The 20,492-nt window shown below is 44.1% G+C and overlaps 1 protein-coding gene across 2 annotated transcripts in view; it reads left to right on the plus strand.

Annotated features, from left to right (window-relative positions):
• MTR (5-methyltetrahydrofolate-homocysteine methyltransferase) overlaps positions 1 to 20,492 on the plus strand; it is an 82,267-nt gene that overhangs the window by 59,567 nt on the left and 2,208 nt on the right. For both annotated transcript variants that reach the window (XM_030556964.1, XM_030556965.1), the window contains 7 exons: positions 4,751 to 4,832; positions 11,219 to 11,317; positions 12,402 to 12,477; positions 15,527 to 15,682; positions 16,779 to 16,975; positions 18,631 to 18,831; positions 19,829 to 20,021. In XM_030556964.1, the coding sequence (XP_030412824.1) occupies positions 4,751 to 4,832; positions 11,219 to 11,317; positions 12,402 to 12,477; positions 15,527 to 15,682; positions 16,779 to 16,975; positions 18,631 to 18,831; positions 19,829 to 20,021 (1,004 nt within the window). The remainder of the gene's footprint in view (positions 1 to 4,750; positions 4,833 to 11,218; positions 11,318 to 12,401; positions 12,478 to 15,526; positions 15,683 to 16,778; positions 16,976 to 18,630; positions 18,832 to 19,828; positions 20,022 to 20,492) is intronic.

Raw genomic sequence — 20,492 nt, forward strand, 5'->3', positions numbered from 1 at the left:
TAATATTTCACCTGTCCTGTTTATGTAACATTTACTTTAAAAATCAGCAAAAGGGTTCTGTAAATAAAATTTATTATGAAACAAAAGGCAAAAAACTATTATGTACATAGTTTAGTCCTATTCAGTGTCTACGCGGCGCTTCTTGGCTTGTCTCTTGTATTCATTAAATGGAGCATCTCTTGTCACCGTCCAGCAATAGTCTGCAAGCATTGATGGGCTCCATTTGCCCTGATAGCCTGCCAGGAGATTCCACTGCTGTAGTCTGGAGCCCAACAGCTCTGCCTTACTCTTGGGTAGTTCCAAATCCCTGACAAGGGCATTCAGTTCACCTTGTGTTAGGAGGTGTGGTTCAGAGGAGGAGGATGGGAGAAAATATGGGTCCTGTGACATTGATGGTTCAGGACCAGAAGTTTCATCCTCTTCCTGTTCCTCGTCTGACTCAAGTGAGAATGATTCTGGTGCATCAGGAACCGGCAGTCCTTCTCCGTGGGGTACTGGGGGTGTAGCTAATGGAATGTTTGGATAATGCACAGTCCACTTTTTCTTCTTTGACACACCTTTCCCAACTGGAGGCACCATGCAGAAGTAACAATTGCTGGTATGATCTGTTGGCTCTCTCCAAATCATTGGCACTGCAAAAGACATAGATTTCCTTTTCCTGTTCAACCACTGGCGAAGATTTGTTGCACAAGTGTTGCAGCATATGTGTGGGGCCCACCTCTTGTCCTGATCTCCAATTTTGCAGCCAAAAGAAAGGTGATAGGCTTTCTTAAACATAGTGATTATACTGCGCTTTTGTGATGCAAAAGTCACTTCACCACAAACATAGCAGAAGTTATCTGCACTGTTCACACAAGTGCGAGGCATCTCTGCTCACTTTGGCTAAACAGAAATGTGTCCCTTTGCAAAATCAAACACTGACAAATAAGAGAGCACGACACTGTATGATTTCAAGAGCTGATATAGGGCAATTTCTTCAGCTGAGTGATGTAAGCTTCGTTACGATTGCATCATCCATGACTTCTAGGAATAACATGATGCAATTCATATCATGTATGATGCAATACCAGCTTCAGATTGCATCATTCATTGTTTTGCCTAAAAAGCAAGTACTGTCCAAACCCAGTCGTAGATTTCTTCATAGATCCAGTCAAAGATGTATTTTAGTCATCTCCGGTTTAAATTGAGATCCCTTCCCTTTATAACTCACTTATCCTCCGCCATTCCCAAGTCAAGGGTTGTATATACTGACCCAATAGCATATCTTGAAAACTAGAGCCATTCTTCATAGATCCAGTCAAAGATGTATTTTAGTCATCTCCGGTTTAAATTGAGATCCCTTCCCTTTATAACTCACTTATCCTCCGCCATTCCCAAGTCAAGGGTTGTATATACTGACCCAATAGCATATCTTGAAAACTAGAGCCAATCAACAATTTTAAGCATCATTTTCGTTCTCAGTGACCCAGAATTAGTAAAGTTGGACTACATTTATTTCAGAAGCATTTTGGCTGTAGAGCAGTGTAATCGCCTCTTTGCAATGGTGATTCCTCCCAGGGAACATGCTCCAAAGGGTCCTGTTCTGGGGCCGACCCCTGTCTGTGGAGCTGGTGTCCGTCGCATCGGACCTGGAGTGGGGAGTGTTCAGACCCAAGGTCTGTGGTCCGCTCAAGACCTTGCCCTATATATAAATGTCGAGGAGCTGAGGGCAGTCCGTCTGGCATGCACGGCCTTCCGCTCGCACCTGTGGGGCAGAGTGGTCAAGGTTCTCACGGACAACACAGCCTTGCTGTTTTACATCAACAGGCAAGGCGGGACCCGTTCCTCTGCCAGGAAGCCCCCAGGCTGTAGGACTTCTTCATAGCCCACAATATTTGCCTGGAAGTCCACCAGTTACTGGGTGCCCAGAATTCTTGGGCAGATTGCCTGAGCCGAGACTTCTCCTCTCAGCACGAGTGGTCACTCCACCCAGAGGTGGTGCACAGGATTTTTCCAAATTTGGGGCATTCGCCAGGTAGACCTCTTCGCGACTCGGCAGAACCGCCAGCATCCCCACTTCTGCTCTGGAGGGGGTTGGGCGTAGGTGCCATCTCCGACACCTTCCTCCTGTCCTGGTGAGGCCCGCTCTTCTATGCCTTTCCCCCGATCCCGCTGATCGGCAAGGTCTTAGAAAAGATAAAAATGGACAGGGCCCGAGTCCTCCTGATCGCCCTCGTATAGTCCAGGCAACATTGGTACAGGACTCTCATGAGCCTGACTGTCGCCCCGCCATGGCCGTTGCCATCCCGCCCGGACCTGCTAATCCAGGACCAGGGCTGTCCCCAACCCCTACCAAGCGGTACTCCACCTCACGGCGTGGCTGCTCAATGGTTAGGCTGGGAGAAGATGACTTGTTTGGAAGGGATTCGGCGGATCCTTCTCAAAAGCAGACAGCTCTCCACATGTCTGGCTTACCTGGTGAAGTGGTCTCAGTTTTCCTGGTGGGCAACCGATCGGGGTGTTTTGCCTGTAGCCGCTCCAATTCAGCTTATGTTAGACTAGCTCCTTCACTTTAGCGCCTTTGTCCGTCAAGGTGCACTTGGAGGCAATATCAGCCTTCCACCCGCCGGTACAGGGCCACATGGTGTTCTTCCGTGCCATGACCGGACGATTCCTTAAGGGTTTGGATCTCCTCTTCCTGTATGATAGGTCCCCAGTCCCACAGTGGGACCTGAACTTGATGCCGACCAGGTTGACTGGTCCCCCATTTGAACCGCTGGCTACATGCTCCTGTTCGCACCTCTCGTGGAAGGTAGCCTTCCTGGTAGCGATCACATCCACTAGATGGGTCTTGGAGCTCCAGGCCCTGACCTCTGAGCTCCTATACATATTGTTCCTGAAGGATAAGGTCCAGCTCTGCCCACATTCTTTGTTCCTCCCCAAGACAGTCTTCACCTACCACATGGGTCAGGACATCTTCCTGCCAGTGCTCTGTCCCAAACCCCACACATCCAGTGAGGAGCGCTGCCTCCACATGCTGGATGTGAGATGGGCTCTGGCTTTTTACTTGGAATGTACAAAACTGTTCAGGAAGTCTTCGCAGCTGTTCATCACCTCGGCCGAACACATGAGAGGTCGGCCCATCTCCACTCAGCAGCTCTCCAACTGGATCACCTCATGTATTCATACCTATTACGACCTGGCAGGAGTCCCCCTGTCGCCGATTGTAAGGGCACACTTGACTAGGGTGCAAGCCTCGTCAGCTGCATTTCTGGCCCATGGTCCCCATCCAGGACATCTGTAGGGCTGCTATGTGGTCATTGGTTCACACATTCACCTCACATTATGCGATCATCTCCCAGACCAACGAGGACGCCGGGTTCGGCAGGGCTGTACTCCGTCCGGAGTGTCTATGAACTCCTACCCACCTCCAACTGATACAGCTTGGAATCACCTATGGTGGAATGCACATGAGCAATCACTCAAAAAAGAAAAGACAGTTACCTTTTCCGTAATCAGTGTTCTTCAAGATGTGTTGCTCATGTCCATTCCACATCCCGCCGTCCTTCCCCACTATCAGAGTTGTCTGGCAAGAAGGAACTGTGGGTGGGGGGAGCATGCAGCGCCCCTTATACCGTACCATAGCTGCGCCACTCCAGGGGTTACTGGGGCACTCCTCTACGGGTACTGCTGGGGAAAAGACTTCCTTTACCGGCGCACGTGGCGAGCACGCACACCTGCTGTGGAAGGGATATGAGCAACACATCTCAAAGAACGCCAGTTACAGAAAAGGTAACTACCTTATCAAGTTGTAGTGAGATTTGATAAGGTAGCAAAATGAGCAAGCAAGACATTGCTTGCTAGTGGAGTCAACATGTTTTAACACCATTTGTCAGGATGAGTTGCTGAAAGGACCAACTACATAGAATACACTGGGCTAGGGTGTGATCTGGCACTCCATCCCTATTCAGCAAAGTGCTTTAGTGCATGCCCAAGATCAGTGGGACTCAGATGTGTGCTCCAGCGCTTTGCTGAGTAGCGATGGACTTAAATGCTGTGCTGAATTTTGTGGGGGGCGGGTGTGAGAGAGAGAGAGAGAGAGACCGTATCTCCTTCTAGTGACTGATCCTATCAGGGACCTTGCAACTTACAAAGTTCCTCCTTCAGTTCAAGTGAGCGGGTGCTTGCACTTTTGGTTCTAAAGGCTGTGGGTTTGTTATATGCAACTACAGTAGAACGCCTTATGTACTGTCAATCTCAGTACATCAGTTGTCTGTGTTAGTGGAACTCTGTTAAAAGACAAGAGGCCTACTTAAACAGAAGTACTTGTAAGATGTACAGAAGGAACTATAAATTTTTTTCTGGTGGGTTTAGCCTTGAACATCAACCTTATGGGGTATTATGAGGTTCGATTAATTGATTAGCACAATTCTGTTCTTGTTACAACCTTTTAAAAGTCAGTGAGGTTTCATGTAGGGTAAGCTGGCATAGAATTTGGCCCAATATTTGTAAAGAATTTTGATACCCTTGGAAGGAGCCACTGTACATATAAATTATATCTGTGTTTATTGATCAATTTACCGCAGATAAATGGATTAATGTCATCTTCTGTTCTAGTTGTAAGTTTAGGATTTCGTTGTCTGCCAAAAGAAATCTTGGCTTTTTAAAATCTTCATAAAAAGCACAAGTTTGACAGTGTCTCAGTGCATCATGGTTCTGAAAAGCCTTGTACTTTGGCAACACTTACTTTTGTTCTGTTTTCCCATTTCAGAACACATACAGCTGTGAAAATTGCCCCACGGTACAGCGCACCGGTCATTCATGTCCTGGATGCATCCAAGAGTGTGGTGGTTGTAAGTTCTGGATCTCGGTTTTCTCCCCTCAGTTCTGGATCACGGTTTTCTACCCCTTCCTGTAGTGCTATATGTTTAATAAGAAGTGGCCTGATCCTGCAAGTTCACTGTGGGTAAAAGTCACCCTGTGCATGGGGCTAGATCAAGGCCTGTGCACCAGTGGAATCCCACTGAAGCCTATTTTGAGAGCTTAGTGGGAATGAACTGTTGCCTAAGTCTTGAGCTGGTCCTTAGCAAAGGGTGCATATGCAGAACACCCATTCAGGTCCCTTTGCTTAGCTTTTAACTCTTAAGAATGTCATCAAAAAGCCTCTTCCTGCTTTTTAAAAGCTAATTCCTACAGACGAGGCCTGCCTGGTAGTACTCCTCATGACACTGTCATCAAGAGGAGGAAACCTGTAGTCAGGGATACCCCCTGGCTTCTAGGCTGAGTTGAGTTCGTTGCCAAGCTGGGGAGAGCTCAAAGTATGTCAGCAAGTGAAGCAGTGCTTGAGGTTTTTGTCTTGCCAGTATCCTTTGCAGGCTAGTTCATGAGTTGGACATCAGGCAACTTCCCCTTGGAAGTAACAGTCCACATGATCAGGGTGTGACCAATATATGGATGAAATGGAGAATTAAAAAATTATTCTATAGGAACTCACTGGTTTATCAGTTGGAATCATCTCTTGCACTGAGAGCTGGCTCCATGGTGATACAAAGTAAGATTTGTTCTCTAGACCCAGCACTGCAGTGCATTGTTGAGGCTGGTCATCTCCTTAAGGCGTATTGTTTTAATCCATATCAAATGCCTACTTTATAAAATTGCCAATATGATATCTACGGAAAGGAAATGCAAATGTGATGAAAAATAAATATCTGCAACTCCCCCACACTGTCTCTGTATCAGATATGTATGGTGTTGTTATGCTGCTTTTGAATGCTTAAAGCAGTCATGGACAAAATTAAATATTTTAAGAACAGAAAAATATCATAATGCCACTATACAAGTCCATGGTATGCCCATACCTGGAATACTATATGCTGTTTTAGTGACTCCATCTCAGAGAACTGGAATAAGTACAGAGAGGGGCAACAGAAATGGTTAGCGGTATGGAACAGCTTCTGTATAAGGAGTGATTAAAAAGACCGGCATTGTTCAGCTTGGAGAAGAGATGACTGGAGCACGGGGGATATGATAGAGGTCTATACAATCGTGAATTTTGTGGAGAAAGTGAATAGGGAATTATTATTTACCCCTTCACATAACACACCAACCAGAGGTCACCCAATGAAATTAATAGGCAGCACTTTTAAAACTAACATAAGGAAGTATTTACACAACGCAATCAACCTGCGGAACTCATCGGGAGGGGATGCTGTGAGGGCCAAAAGTATAATTGGTTAAAACAAGAATTAGATAAGTTCATGGAAGATAGGTCCATCAGTGACTATTAGCCAGGGTGGTCAGGGTTACAACGCCATTCTGGACACAGAAAAAGCCCTGGGAGTCTGTCCATGAAGGAAGTGGTTTACCTAGAGGAGCTGTGGGGAAGAAAACCCGTGGAAGGCAGAGCAGGAAGAAACAGAGGGAAAAAGCAGTGAGTGGGTGTCTAAGCCCTTATCCAGACTAACCCGCGGCATCGGCGGGTTAAAATCGATTGCTCGGGGATCGATATATCGCGTCTAGTCTGGACGCGGTGTATCGATCCCCGAGCGCGCTTACATCGATTCCGGAACTCCATCAATCCGAACAGAGTTCCGGAATCGACACGGAGAGCCGCGGACATCGATGCGGCGCCGTCCAGACTGGTGAGTACCTCGATTTTAGAAATTCGACTTCAGCTACGTTATTCTCGTAGCTGAAGTTGCGTATCTAAAATCAATTTTAATTCCTAGTCTGGACGTGGCCTAAGCTTCTGACTGCTAGAATCTATGTCTGAAAGACGGGATGGATCATTTGATAAATTACTCTGTTCTGTTCATTCCCTCTGAACCATCTGGCACTGTCCACTGTTAGAAGACAGGCTACTGGGTTAGGTGAACCATTGGTCTGACTGAGTATGGCCGTTCTTATGTTATCATGTAGTTTGCGATATGAATAATAGACATCTCAAATTACATGCTTTTGCTTGTAAATATATTATCCTGGGGTTGACTTATGCTTTTTTCAAACTTTGATTCTTCACATTGAATAATTTTCTTTTTGGGAGACACCTGCAGTACTGTATCTTATAGATATGCCCCCTTGACTCCATAAAAATATCACTTTGATACTCCACACCAGATGTCTAAAAGCAAAGTATATGTTAACTTTATCGTCTCTGGTTTTTCAGTAAGCCAGAAGTTTGAAGAAGCTTTGAGGATTTTAGTTTTAACATGAACTCTAGAAGATGAGATCGTTTTAAGTGGTGATTTTTTCCTAAAATGTTCTTTCATTAAAGACAACATGCTTTAAATTTTAAAGGAAAGTAAAGACTTTGTACTGCCATTGAAAATGACTGATAGTAGAGAAGACAGTTGCTCAAAGGACCTAATAATCCCCTCCAGGGGTAAAGGAGATGATAACCTTGAGGATGTGGAGAAAAAAGGAGTGTTGCCTTCACTTCATCATTTTTCTTCCATATCCTCCCGGCCTGAGGATCTACATTTGGGAGGGGGATCTGCCAAATGCTGGCAGAGACAGACGACAGCTGTGCTCTATGGTGTCATTTCTCCTGCCTCTGACCTGCATTCCCACAGAGATTTCCCCACTGGAGTTAATGCTAATGGGAGTCTGCATTTTCTTACTGGATTCCCTCTTCTGAAACACCCTCAGGTGGGACATTCCCAGGGGAAGCAGCTGCTGGCATGAAAGATAAACCCTGTGCCTCTGCAATGCCTTTGTGTATGTCCCTGGACTAAATCAGATCCGATGAGACATAGGGTTTCTGTGCATCAGCCTCCCAGCCCGTTCTGTGGGAAGAAAATGCTTGTTATGGACAAAATCTGAGCAGCACTGTGAAAAAAGTTTTTTTAGGATAAAGTTGAATTGCCTGAGTTGGGGGTTGCAGCCAAGAACTGAAAAAAGTTAACACAGACCCCGATCTTCTAACTGCAGTTTGCTCACTCGAGATGTTCTTACAATTTCCTGATTTAATCTAGCTGACTGCTTCTCAATTACTATCTTTGGCTAGCCCATTGTGTTTAAGTGCCAGTTTCCACCACTACAGCGGCATAATGAATAATTTGAGACCTTGATTATAATTCAAGGCATTTTGCAGTGACAAGCTATTGAACTGGGTGAGGCTAGTTAACAGATTCATTGTCTTCTGATCTGTAACTGTTATAGAAGATAGCCATGTGGGGCTAAGACAGATGCTGGTGCATTCAAACTACCCACTGAGGGAGTTATGGGGTATGTGCTGTTCCTCAGAACAGGAAAATAGCTTTTAGAAAAGAATGTGGAATCCTCAGGCTGAGCCTTGGCCTGGTTTCTGTGCCTGTTTAGAGTCCGTTAGCAGTCTCCTCCTCTCAGCACGTTCCTCAGACAGGCTGAACTCTCATGCCATTGTAATGCACTGTCTTTTTTTGGTAATATGGACAAAAAAAGAACATGTCCTAATCATGTAAAGAACTCAAGGAGCCACATCCTAACTCCAGTAGATACAGTCAAAACATGCTTTATAACACCCACTTATTTCGGTTCTTCCTACCTCCAGCAAATTGACCCTATATAAGGTGAGATTCATTAACTTCTGGGGCATCCCCTTGTGGCTGGATCTGGGGATCACTTCTCATCTGGTCTGGCGCCCACTTGTGTCAGTCACTCTGTCTCAGCAGTGGTCTCTCCTCCTGTACTTCACAGCAGTCCCTTTCCATGACTCCTGGCAAGGTCCGTGTATAGTCTTCCCCTTCTGTGGTATCAGAGTCCCTCCAGACCAGCTGTCTGTGCACTGTCCCAGGCAGTGCTCTGTGCCAATTCCCAGTCTGTGCCACTTCCCCAGAGGTTGGTAGGGGAAGCTGGACCCACCTTCTAATCCATGCTGCAGCCCAGGGACCCAGTCAGTAGCAGCCAAAGTCTACGCAGTTTCAATACTCACTGCTCTTTCCCTCTGTTTCTTCCTACTCTGCCTTCCATGGGGTTTCTTCCCCACAACTCCTCTGGGTAAACCCCTTCCATCAAGGACAAGCTACCAGGGCTTTTCCTATGTCCAGAGAGTGAGTGCAGACCCTCTCCCTCAAGCCCTTTTCTGTTCTCAGCTCTCTGGCTTTATACAAGCCCAGCCTGCTCCTGCTTAGCTAGACTTCATCTTCAATTAACAGTTTTCACTGATGCCGCGACTCTCCCCACCACCCCACTCCCGCCCCCAGCGATGGCCTGTATGGTTAATCGGACCCTTCTGAGGCCCATAACCACTTCATGGCTGGTGTGGGATGAACGCGCTATCACACAGTGCCTCTGTCCTCTCCCTACATGGATACTGTGCCTTCTCTCCCTGTACGCTCCCCAGGAAATTTATGTTGTGCATCCTCCAGTTTCTTTGCAGGCATCTTTCCTCAATGGGGAGGTAAAGGATTGGGTCTCAGCAGCTCTTTTTCTTCTCTGTGCAGTGCTGGGTGGCTGTCACTCTGTGCCAGATGCTGCCCTTCTCGTCTGGCGGTGAAGACAGAGTGGGTGACAGCACCCTTTGCCACCTCCCCATAGTGACTGGGCGGGTAGGTGTGGTTCAGTTCATTCTTTATGTATGAAGTATTGGTCATTTTCAATTGGTTCCTTTCCCTTAAACTAGCCATTAACTAATGACAACATTTAGCTAATTCCTAGGATGGTTGCTATCTGGGCATCAACCAATGTCTTGGGCTTTATTTTGACTTTATAATAGAGAGGTGGCTGCTGGTAGGTGAGGACACATCTGGAATTACCATATGTACTCGTTCATAAGCCAATTATTATTGGTAAAGAAGTGACGCATCAAAGAGCAGGGGTCAGCTTATAAACGGGTCTACACCAAAATTTGATGATTTTAAACTCTACAGAATCATTGAATTGATTATCTTATACATTGTCGTTTTGTTTACCTGGAACGTCTGCAGGCATGGAGCCCCTCAGCTCCCTGTGGCCGTGGTTCGCCGTTCCCAACCAACGGGAGCTGCGGGAAGTTGCATGCCTTCCCCTCCTTCCATCTGCAGATAGATTCCAACAGCTCTTCTGGGTCAGGAACAAGAGGGGTTCAGATGGTGGGGAACAAACCACGAGTAGGATTGGTCCCATCTGAGGAAGTCTTGACTTCAAAGGAGAGGGAGGCAGAGTGCATCAGACTCTGTGCCTTTATGGGAATTGTTTCTTTCGGCACTCTCTGAAAGGCCAGAGAGCTGACAATGGATGGCGGGGCTAGAAGGTATAGCCTGGCTGCACCGGTCAGTGCTAGTTTGAAGTATTGCTTTAATATGTTAGTCTCTCATCTACAATATGATTTACTAGCTCACTGGTAATTTAGTGATGGGACTGGGAACTTCATTATCACCCTGAGCTAGATAAAAACTGTCACAGTTCAGGGATACTGCACCTGTGTTCCTTTTCCGAGCTCCACCAAATCACGTGCTCTAGGCTCCAAGCTCCATACCCATCACTTCTGATCACACACCCATGTCTCCCTTCCTTCCTGACTGTCATTGCCAGCAGTCACAAGTTATCACACAGCTCTTTCCAAGCAAACATTTATTCTTAATGTGAAAGCATTACGGGGAAAACATTAAAACAACAAAAGAATCTACAGACATGCTAATAAGCTTACCCCAGAGATCACCCAACTCCAAGAAGGGTTCTGGCAGAGAGTCAGGCCTTCAAACCTCATAAAGGGGGTTTTCTGTGGTTACAAGTTCATAACACCCAGCACACCCATGAATAGGTCAGTCTTTCCTTAATACAGCTTGAGCCTTTGATCTTGAGACTCCAGGAGCAGGTAGTAAGCAGACAGTGGTCCCCTCTTCAGAGTCTAGCTTCCAACAACTGGGGTTTTGCATAAATGGAGGTGGGTAATTTGTATTCACCTCTCCATAGAGATTTCCCAGGCAAACCACTTGACACTGTTTGTCCCAAAAGTCCATTCTTGTCTGGCACATCATTCAGTATAGTCCTTTGAAGTTCATAACACTTTCCAGGGTTCACATCCTGTTTCCTCCCAGAGAGATGTTATGTACAACCCTGGCCCACAATAATACATAAACCATTAATGTAATATACTGGACCCCAAATGTACCAAAACATAATTCAGTAAGGCCTCCCAAGGATATTTTAGGAAATTGCTATGTTGGTCACAAAACCCACAGAAGCTGCAGCACGAAAAGCTGATGACTCACTTTGAAGTTCAAACTTGTCCATGCCGCAGCAGCTTTCCTACTGCTAAAACTCCCTTTTGCTTTCTCAGTGCTCTCAGCTGCTAGATGAAAACCTGAAAGATGATTTCTTTGAAGAAATAATAGAGGAGTATGAAGACATTAGACAGGATCACTATGAGTCTCTCAAGGTAAAAAAAAAACTGCATTGTGTATTGATTTAAATTCTTTCCCTTCTAAAATGATTGGTCATTTTATCATTTTGCTTGTAAAACAAATTCCATATATTAATGATCTTTGGGCATATTTCCATCAATTTAAAACATATAGTACAAATCATTAATTTACAAAAGGCAACATGAAATGGAATTGTCCAGCCCACAAAGGAAACTCTACCCAACTCTCACCACTCACTCAGGAAAGGCCTGATTGTCATTGTTTATTATTTACACTGCAGTGGTGTCCAAGATTAGGGACCTGCACGGTAATTGAGATGAAGGTCTGGACAAGAGTTTTAGCTGTCTGGAAGAAAGCCAAGGTTGAGTTTTAGAAATGTTGGTAGGGAGAAAAAATTCATTTGGAGACAGACTGAATATGAGAGATGAGACTATGGAATGTACTGAAGACACCTCCTAGGTCCTCTGTCTGACAAGACAGACAAAGAAGCATGCTTGAAGGTCAACCAGCTCTAACTTTGGCCTCTTTGCAAGTGAAGTTGACTCCAAAACTTAGGGTCCTCTGCTGGGAACATCTTGCTAAAGTTTCCCATAATTGCACTACCACTGGTGCAGCAACTCTGTGAACAGTGGTGTAGATCAGAGGTGAATTCCTGACCCCATTGAAGTCAATGGCAAAATTTGTATTGACTTCACTGGGCCAGAATTTCATCCTATGTATCGGGAAATGCTTGTGATTTTTATGGCTGTCATCTAGACTTGCCCTGAGCAAAGTTAGACAGAGGTAAAATGCAGCACCTTCCTCTGCATTTGTACTCATTTTTTTTAAACTAATAAAAGGAACTTAAATTTATGTGGGAAGATTAATGCTTGATAATCTTATAGACTAAACCAACTAGAAATGTCTGTCCATTAAGAATAGTACAGTAAATTGACTAGCTCATTGTAAAGTACATTTTATATTAGTCTTACCAAGATACTTGCTAGATGATGAAATTAAAGCTGTCCTCAAATGTATCATCAACAAAATCATTTCAGACTGTAACAAGGCCATTCAAAGCTGAGAGGTTATATAAATGTATCTTTTATTTCCATACAGGAAAGAAGATATTTATCATTGGAGCAAGCTAGGAGAAAAGGTTTCCATAATGACTGGCTGTCAGACTATAAACCCGGTCAGTTTACTTTTTTTTTAATTGAACACTTAATACTTGATAACCTCACTGGATATAGCTGTGTGGTCTCCTGTCAGAGGGAGCAGCATGACTTGAAAATAAATTGGTATTGTGACAAAGTTCTTCCTCTACCTTGGTAGGTCCTGCGCTTTATTGTATGAGTCAACTCCTCCTGTGTCTGATCAGGAGTGGGGAGGTTTGGGGGGAACCTGGGCCCACCCTCTACTCCGGGTTCCAGCCCAGGGCCCTGTGGATCGCAGCTGTCTATAGTGCCTCCTGTAACAGCTGTATGACAGCTACAACTCCTTGGGCTACTTCCCAATGGCCACCTCCAAACACCTTCTTTATCCTCACCACAGGACCTTCCTCCTTGCGTCTGATAACGCTTGTATGCCTCAGTCCTCCAGCAGCACACCTTCTCTCTCTCTCTCTCTCTCTCTCTCTCTCTCTCTCTCTCAGCTCCTTGCACCTCTTGCTCCCAGCTTCTCACACGCGCACCACAAACTGAAGTGAGCTCCCTTTTTAAACCCAGGTGCCCTGATTAGCCTGCCTTAATTGATTCTAGCAGCTTCTTGATTGGCAGGTGTTCTAATCAGCCTGTCTGCCTTAATTGTTTCCAGAAAGTTCCTGATTGTTCTGGAACCTTCCCTGTTACCTTACCCAGGGAAAGGGGACCTATTTAACCTCGGGCTAATGTATCTGCCTTCTATCACTCTCCTGTAGCCATCTGGCCTGACCCTGTCACAGTATCTGTTGAATTTGAAGGGATTGTTGTTGCACAAATGGGAGATCAGTGGCCTAAAATGAAGTGTTCTCATCCCCGTGCTTGCAGATGTTTGGCTCCATTACATTTATTTTTGTTCCTTCTGATTTCCAGCTTGTGAAACTTTGCAACTTTTATACATTGCCAAAAAGTGAGTGTTATACATCGTTTTAAAACCAAAGATCCATTATAGTACATATAATCAAATCATAGAAATGTAGGACTGGAAGGTGCCTCAATATGTCATCTAGTCCAGTCCCCTACACTCAAGGCAGGACTAAGTAATAACTAGACCATTCTTGACCACTGTTTGTCTGACCTGTTCTTAAAAACCTTCAATGACGGAGATTCCACAGCTTCTCTAGGTGTGCACTCACTAGTGCCTACTTTCACAGGGCCAAAATGCAGCACTCAGTTTCTAGTAACTAATCTTTATAAAGGTCCCTCCTAAGGTAGCAGAAAAGGTGGGAAGATGCAAATGCTGGACCACTAGCTACATCATAACAAGGACCCACCACTGCATGCACCCTCACCGCCCCCATCCTAGTGAATGTACCGAAGTTGCAAAAGCTCCTGCAGCTTCCCGACTAGGTTTTATGTGGAACTTCACAGCACACAATGCTGGTGAACTGGGCTGTCTCTGAGTAGAAGAGTTGGATATAAAGCAGAGGTGGGCAAACTACAGGCCATGGCCACATCCGGCCTGCAGTACCATTCTGTCCGGCCCATAAGCTCCTGGCCTGGGAAGCTTGCCCCCGGACCCTCCCCTGCTGTTTCTCCTCCCCCACAGCCTAAGCTCACTGCACCACCGGTGCAATGCTTTGGGCAGCGAGCTCCTGGGGCAGTGCAGCTGCAGAGCTGGGGCCTGACCCTGTGCTCTGTGCTTTGTGCAGCCGCGCCAGCCACCAGTGCTCCAGGCAGCGTGGTAAGGGGGTAGGGAGCTGGGGGGGGAAGTTGGATAGAGGGCAGGGAAGTTCGGGGGGTGGTCAGGGGCCAGGGGTGTGGATAGGGGTCGGGGCAGTCTGAGGGAGGCAAACGGGGGGAGTTGAATGGGAGCAGGGGTCCTGGGTGAGCAGTCAGGAAGGAGAGGAGGGGTTGGATGGGGCAGTTGGGGCGGACTGTCCAGGGGCGGTCAGGGAGAAGGGGTGGCTCGACGGGGCAGGAGTCCTGGGAGGGCAGTCAGGAAGGAGGGTGGGGGTTGGATGGGGTGGGAGGTCCGGGAGCAGGCGGGGGACAGAGAGCAGGTGGGGTGGGTGGGGTGGGGTAGGGTCCTCGGGGGTCCGTCAGAGAACGGGGGAGGATGGATGGGGCAGAAGTCCTGGGGAGCCGTCAGGAGGCGCAAGAAGCAGTGGGAGGTCGGATAGGGGGCGGAGACCAGGTCACACCTGGCTGTTTGAGGAGGCACAGCCTCCGCTAACCAGCCCACCATACAATTTCAGAAACCCAATGCAGCCCTCAGGCCAAAAAGTTTGCCCGTCCTGATATAAAGCATCGTTATAAAACGCATTTACTGGAAGGTAGTCTATGCATCTGCCCAGTTCTGACATATTCTAAGCCCTATGATCAACAAAATACTGTAACTTCATGAGTCCAACACAATTATGTACCAATCAGTATTGACTTGGATGAACTAATGAAGGAACTTTAAATTTCATATGTCAAGACTAAGGCCTGATAATCTTCTAGGTCAGTGTAGTGGCCTAGATGATTGTTTAGGCCAAATAATAATGATATGGTAGTTAGATTTACTTCAGTTTATTGTGACAGTCTTCTGAAGGATGACAACTTTAAATACTTCGTGTGGCACACAGATGCTGATGAGAGTTCAAAAACATCAGGGAACAAGAAAACTAAGTTATAAATGGTAGTGATGGTTTGTTTCCTTGCTGTGTTGTGTACAGTAGGACCTCCGAGTTATGAACCTCTCAGGAATGGAGATTGTTCGTAACTCTGAAATGTTTGCAACTCTGAACAAAATGTTACAGTTGTTCTTTGAAAAGTTTACCAACTGAACATTGACTTAATACGGCTGTGAAACTTCACTATGCAGAAGAAAAATGCTGCTTTACCTTTTTTTAGTAGTTTATGTTGAACACAGTATTGTATTTATTTTTTATTTTTTGTCTCTGCTGCTGTCTGATTGCTTATTTCCAGTTCCAAATGAGGTGTGTGGTTAACTGGTCAGCCCGTAACTCTGGTGTTCATAACTCTGAGGTTCTACTGTATGTGAAAGATTCAGCAATATGTGGTAATTCCCAAATGACAAACTACTTTAAACTTCTACAGTTAAACCTAAATTCTTTGGTACTCGAGTTTTTGAAGATTATAACCTGGAGAGGCTGGTGGAATACATTGACTGGAAGCCTTTTTTTGATGTCTGGCAACTTCGGGGCAAATATCCCAACCGAGGATTTCCTAAAATTTTTAATGATAAAGCAGTGGGTGAGTATTGAAATAGCATTTCTTGTATGAAGGCAAGGCAGACAGACCAGTTATTTAAAATATATATTCTGATTGTTCACAAATACACATGAGAAACTTCAATTGAATCAGAAAGTGTGTAATAAAATGTTGGTACAAAAGATTAATAATGAAAAGTAAGTGGGGAATTATTTAGGCCCCAACTGTAAAGAGTTCACTTGTATATAAAAACAAACGAAAATATTTTGATGATGGAAAAAAATTATAGAGGGCTTGATATGTTTATATTCATTGTTGGACAACATCACTAGAAGCCCTGGGTCCCATCATAGAATCACAGATATGCGTAATCCTGAAAGTTCTTTTTAAAAGACCATTGGAACATATGTAATAAAGCTGCAAGTGTATCCAAACCTCTAAAAATTAGTGTTCTTTCTACTATACTGTATTTAGAGCCCTGCAAATCTGCAGATAGCAGCTTTATAGCTGCGGATAGTTGTGGACCATGTTTGCGGATCACAGATTGGATGCGGCTATAAATTTTATATCCACAAAGGGTTCTGACTATATTGGATAGCCAGATAATTTGGTGTAAATATGAAGTATTTAATACACACTAGCAGAGTTAAGTGAGCTAAGGAATGGATACTATCAAAGTGAGGATGGTTTATGTGGTCTTGTGTGTTTGGATAAGCAAGACACTGGGGCTCGTTCTTTTAAAGCAGTATGGAATGGTTACCAGTAGTGGATTACAGTGCAGAGTCTGTGAGGTGTTTAAGTGTAAGGGGGTCCCAACCACAATCTAATGATTTCTGCGGTATTTTAGGTACTTTCATGTACAGTCTGTCCACATCACTTATTCTTCTCCACCTTTTTTATTGTACTAGAATTCTGCTGGCTGAAGTATTTGTGCAACAGGTGTACTGTTACAACTGCATAACCATCACAGCACTAACACCTCTGTTAGCAACAGCTAAAATGCTACAGCAGTAACCAATAAGAAAGATGATTGAGGAAATAGCAGGATTATCCAGAAAGTGTATTTATTTAAAAAGAGGGGAGGTAGAAGCTGGAAAGTTGGTTAAAGTTATAATGTCTCTCTTTTTTTTTTCGTTAGGAGAAGAAGCCAAAAGAGTTTATAATGATGCTCAGACCCTACTAAAAACTTTGATTAGCAAAAAGAAGTTGCAAGCCAGCGGCCTGGTTGGGTTCTGGCCAGCGCAGAGTGTTCAAGATGATATTCATTTATATATAACAGAAGAGGCATTGCAGTCTGCAGAACCAATAGCTAAATTTTATGGCTTAAGGCAACAGGTAGGAATATGGAGTATTTGCTGACACAGTATAAAGTTCTTTGTGTTGGCTTTTGAAGATGGAATAAAGGGATTATATTAAAGTTCATGCTGAAAATGAAGTTAGCTATAATCTGTGAGAGCAATCTACAAAGGAAGAGTCATCTCCTCGTCCTGTCTGCCTTTTTCAAAAATTATTAATTAATAACATAAGATCTGGTAATGGTGAAACAGTGTATTACAGAACACTCCTTAGATTTCATTTTTTCAGATTCTTTTTCTTCTAATATTTTAGCACCATTGTGCATCTATCATGCTGCATAACTTCATAATCAAGACCCTGTGTACCCAACCTAAATTTTGCACCAAGATCCTCCATCAGACTTGAAATTCTGTGGTAGCTCAATTTATACTAAAAATGAGATTTTTGAATTAAGTATAAGCATTAATAATGTCTGTCCTGCAGTTATCTGCTGTCTTTATTTTTGTTTAATTCTCACCTGGGGAAACAGTTGAGAATAAACACAGCCATTTCTGCTAACAGATTAGAAGCAAAATAGTTAGTTAATTATTGACATTTTTAATGATCATCTTTAGGTTTGCATTAACAACCCATTCACGTGAATGGAGAAATTTGGATTTCTCAGAATTATTGTTTCAAGCTATCCTGGGAAAATAATGTTGGTTCAATTTATGCTTAGTTCATATTTTCAGAGTTATCTTTACAATCTTTAGAAACAGAATTTAAAAAAATATGTAAACTGAATTTCTGGAGCACAGTTTTGTGTACAGGTGTGGATTCTGTGACCATGCTGCAGGATTTTATCTAAGGTCAGAGCATTGTTAGAGGGATAGTGTCAGTTTACAGACCACACTTCCATCTGAAATTTTTTTTACTGCTGCTGTTACAAGGAAACCTTAAGATTACTAGAACTGAGAGATTTTTTTCCCCCTGCTTTATTTTATGCCTTTGACAGCAGTTTTATTATAGCCTGTTATACTAATCCTCTTGTTCGGTCAGACAGTTTCCTCTGTTTGTGTAGCTCTTTCAATCAGCAACAGGGGAGAGAAAAATGTTTGTTTTTTAAAAATGTGAAAACCTGGTTGCAAAATTAGTTCTGGGTCTCACGGGTTGGGTGTTGTACACAGTTACTTTCGGCTCTTTGTTTTACTGATTGGATTTCAATATGAGTGTCTCTTTACATGCTAATCCCATTGGTCTATCATCTAATATGCTTATCCTGGGCCTTAACATAAACTTCACTTTGAAAAGATGGAAGGCATCATACATCTAGGACTGGCATATACTTGCCTTCTGCTATTTACAAGAATATCTTGTATCTAGAAATCCTTGTGATTTAAAAATAACAATTTCTCACCTGTTGAGGGAAAGTAGATGGACCCATTTCTAGGCCTGCCCAATAATGGGGGGGGGGGAGGGATAGGTCAGTGGTTTGAGCATTGGCCTGCTAAACCAAGGGTTGTAAGTTCAATCTTTGAGGGGGCCACTTAGGGATCTGGGGCAAAAATCTGTCTGGGGATTGGTCTTGCTTTGAGCAGGGGGTTGGACTAGATGACCTCCTGAGGTCCCTTCCAACCTTGATATTCTAATGAGCTTTTTTTAAAAAAAAATGCAAGTTCTCTTATTTGATGCAACTTTTTTGTTTATTATTTTAGGCTGAAAAAGACTCCAACTGCGCAGACCCATATTACTGCCTCTCTGATTTTATAGCCCCCTTGGATTCTGGTGTTCGTGACTATTTAGGCCTGTTTGCTGTGGCCTGCTTTGGGGTAGACAAGCTATGCAAGGAATACGAGAAACAGTGTGATGACTACAACAGCATAATGGTGAAAGCACTGGGAGATCGTATAGCAGAGGTAACAAATTTTTTTACAGATTGCATGGCCGCTTATACTTTCCTCGAACTCTCCATTGGTCTCATTTGACAGTCACTTCTTCACCTTCTTAGATAAAAGCGGGTGTTGTGTGACACGGTGCATCCTACTTATTGAATCTGAAATTAAATTACTTGCCACTGAATGTGTCTTGAGCAAAGAGAGAATAGTCAGCATGAGCAACAGGGGAATCTGAGACTCAGTGCAGCTTTCGAGACTTTTTTCCATCACGAGAGTTTCAGGGTCAAGTCTCAAAAAAGCAAGTAACTTTAAACAGGTTGTAAACTGGGCCTCTTTTTAAAACATATCTCTAACTCCCTCAGATAATTTTTTGGACCCTAAAATGACCTAATAGTTCTATCCTTGGATACAAACACAGGGATTCCATTGGCTTTAATGGTAACCACATAAGTATATCCAAAGGAAGAATCTGACCCACTGTGTCTAAGATCTTCTCTACAATGTGTGTTTGTCCTGATTCCAGTCATGTGCCAAATTCTGGTGCAAGCTTATAGTGTAAACAAGGAAAGCTGGAATTTGCATCAGTCAAACTTCTCCAGTTTCAAACAGAGCTAAGCTCTTCTGACACAAGTAGCAAATTTGTGTGTCTGTACTAGAAGTTTGTGATGGTGCAGCTACACCACTGGCTCATCTGTCATGGCTGGAACCAGGGCAAATGGTATAGTGTAGGCAAGGTCTAAACATCTTCTCTGCAGCTTGGCACTGTATCATCACCTGGTTACCAGCCTCCTTTTTCCTACCTCCAGTATATATGCTTGTCAAGCACCCACCAAAAAAAACCAGAATGGGTGAAAGAAGTGCCTTGTGTGTGTTTCAGTTTGCTTGTATGATGCTTATTTACCCATGGTGAGAGTCCCTACAAAGAAGTAAATGAAATCTGACCATGTCATTTTGGCCTGGACTAAATTGCTGTTGTTGGCAGTCTCTTTAAATTAAAATACCTACACTTTGTTCCTAGGCATTTGCAGAGGAGCTCCATGAAAGGGTCCGAAAAGAATTCTGGGCTTACTGCAACAATGAACAGTTGGATATTTCAGACTTGCGCAGGATCAGATATGATGGAATCCGTCCAGCTCCTGGGTACCCGAGCCAGCCTGACCACACTGAAAAACTCACCATGTGGAAACTTGCAAACATCGAGGAGGCAACAGGTACCTGCAAACTTTTTTTTATTTCCCTTTTGACCTGAATAAGGAAATAAAACTCTGTGACAAAGTATCCAGTGCAGAGCTGCATAAAAACAAAAATCAAAACAATTACAGTTGGAATCTCTGTCTCTCTCACTCCCCCCCCCCCACACACACAGACACCTGTTCCTTTGCTGCAGCCAGGGAGGTTTTTTATGGAACAATGTCATCTTGGTATTTTTCCTGTTTGTTAGTGAATTTTGTAGCAGAATCTAGTTCACATTTAAAAAAATATTTCTAATGTCCTTGTGGCCACAAGCAAACTTCCAAAGATGAACAGAGTGTAGATCAATGTAGTGATGTGTTCCTCAGTCTGCAGAGATCCTTAAACCTCTTAGACCTCTTAGAAAGTATGAACTGCCCTGTTCCTCTTCTGTTGCTGTTTTAAATGTCAGCTGTCTCACTGCTAATCCCAAACTACCTTCCTAGGTTCCA

This window comes from Gopherus evgoodei, chromosome 3 (genome assembly GCF_007399415.2).
Source record: "Gopherus evgoodei ecotype Sinaloan lineage chromosome 3, rGopEvg1_v1.p, whole genome shotgun sequence".
NCBI classification, from domain to species: Eukaryota; Metazoa; Chordata; order Testudines; family Testudinidae; genus Gopherus; species Gopherus evgoodei.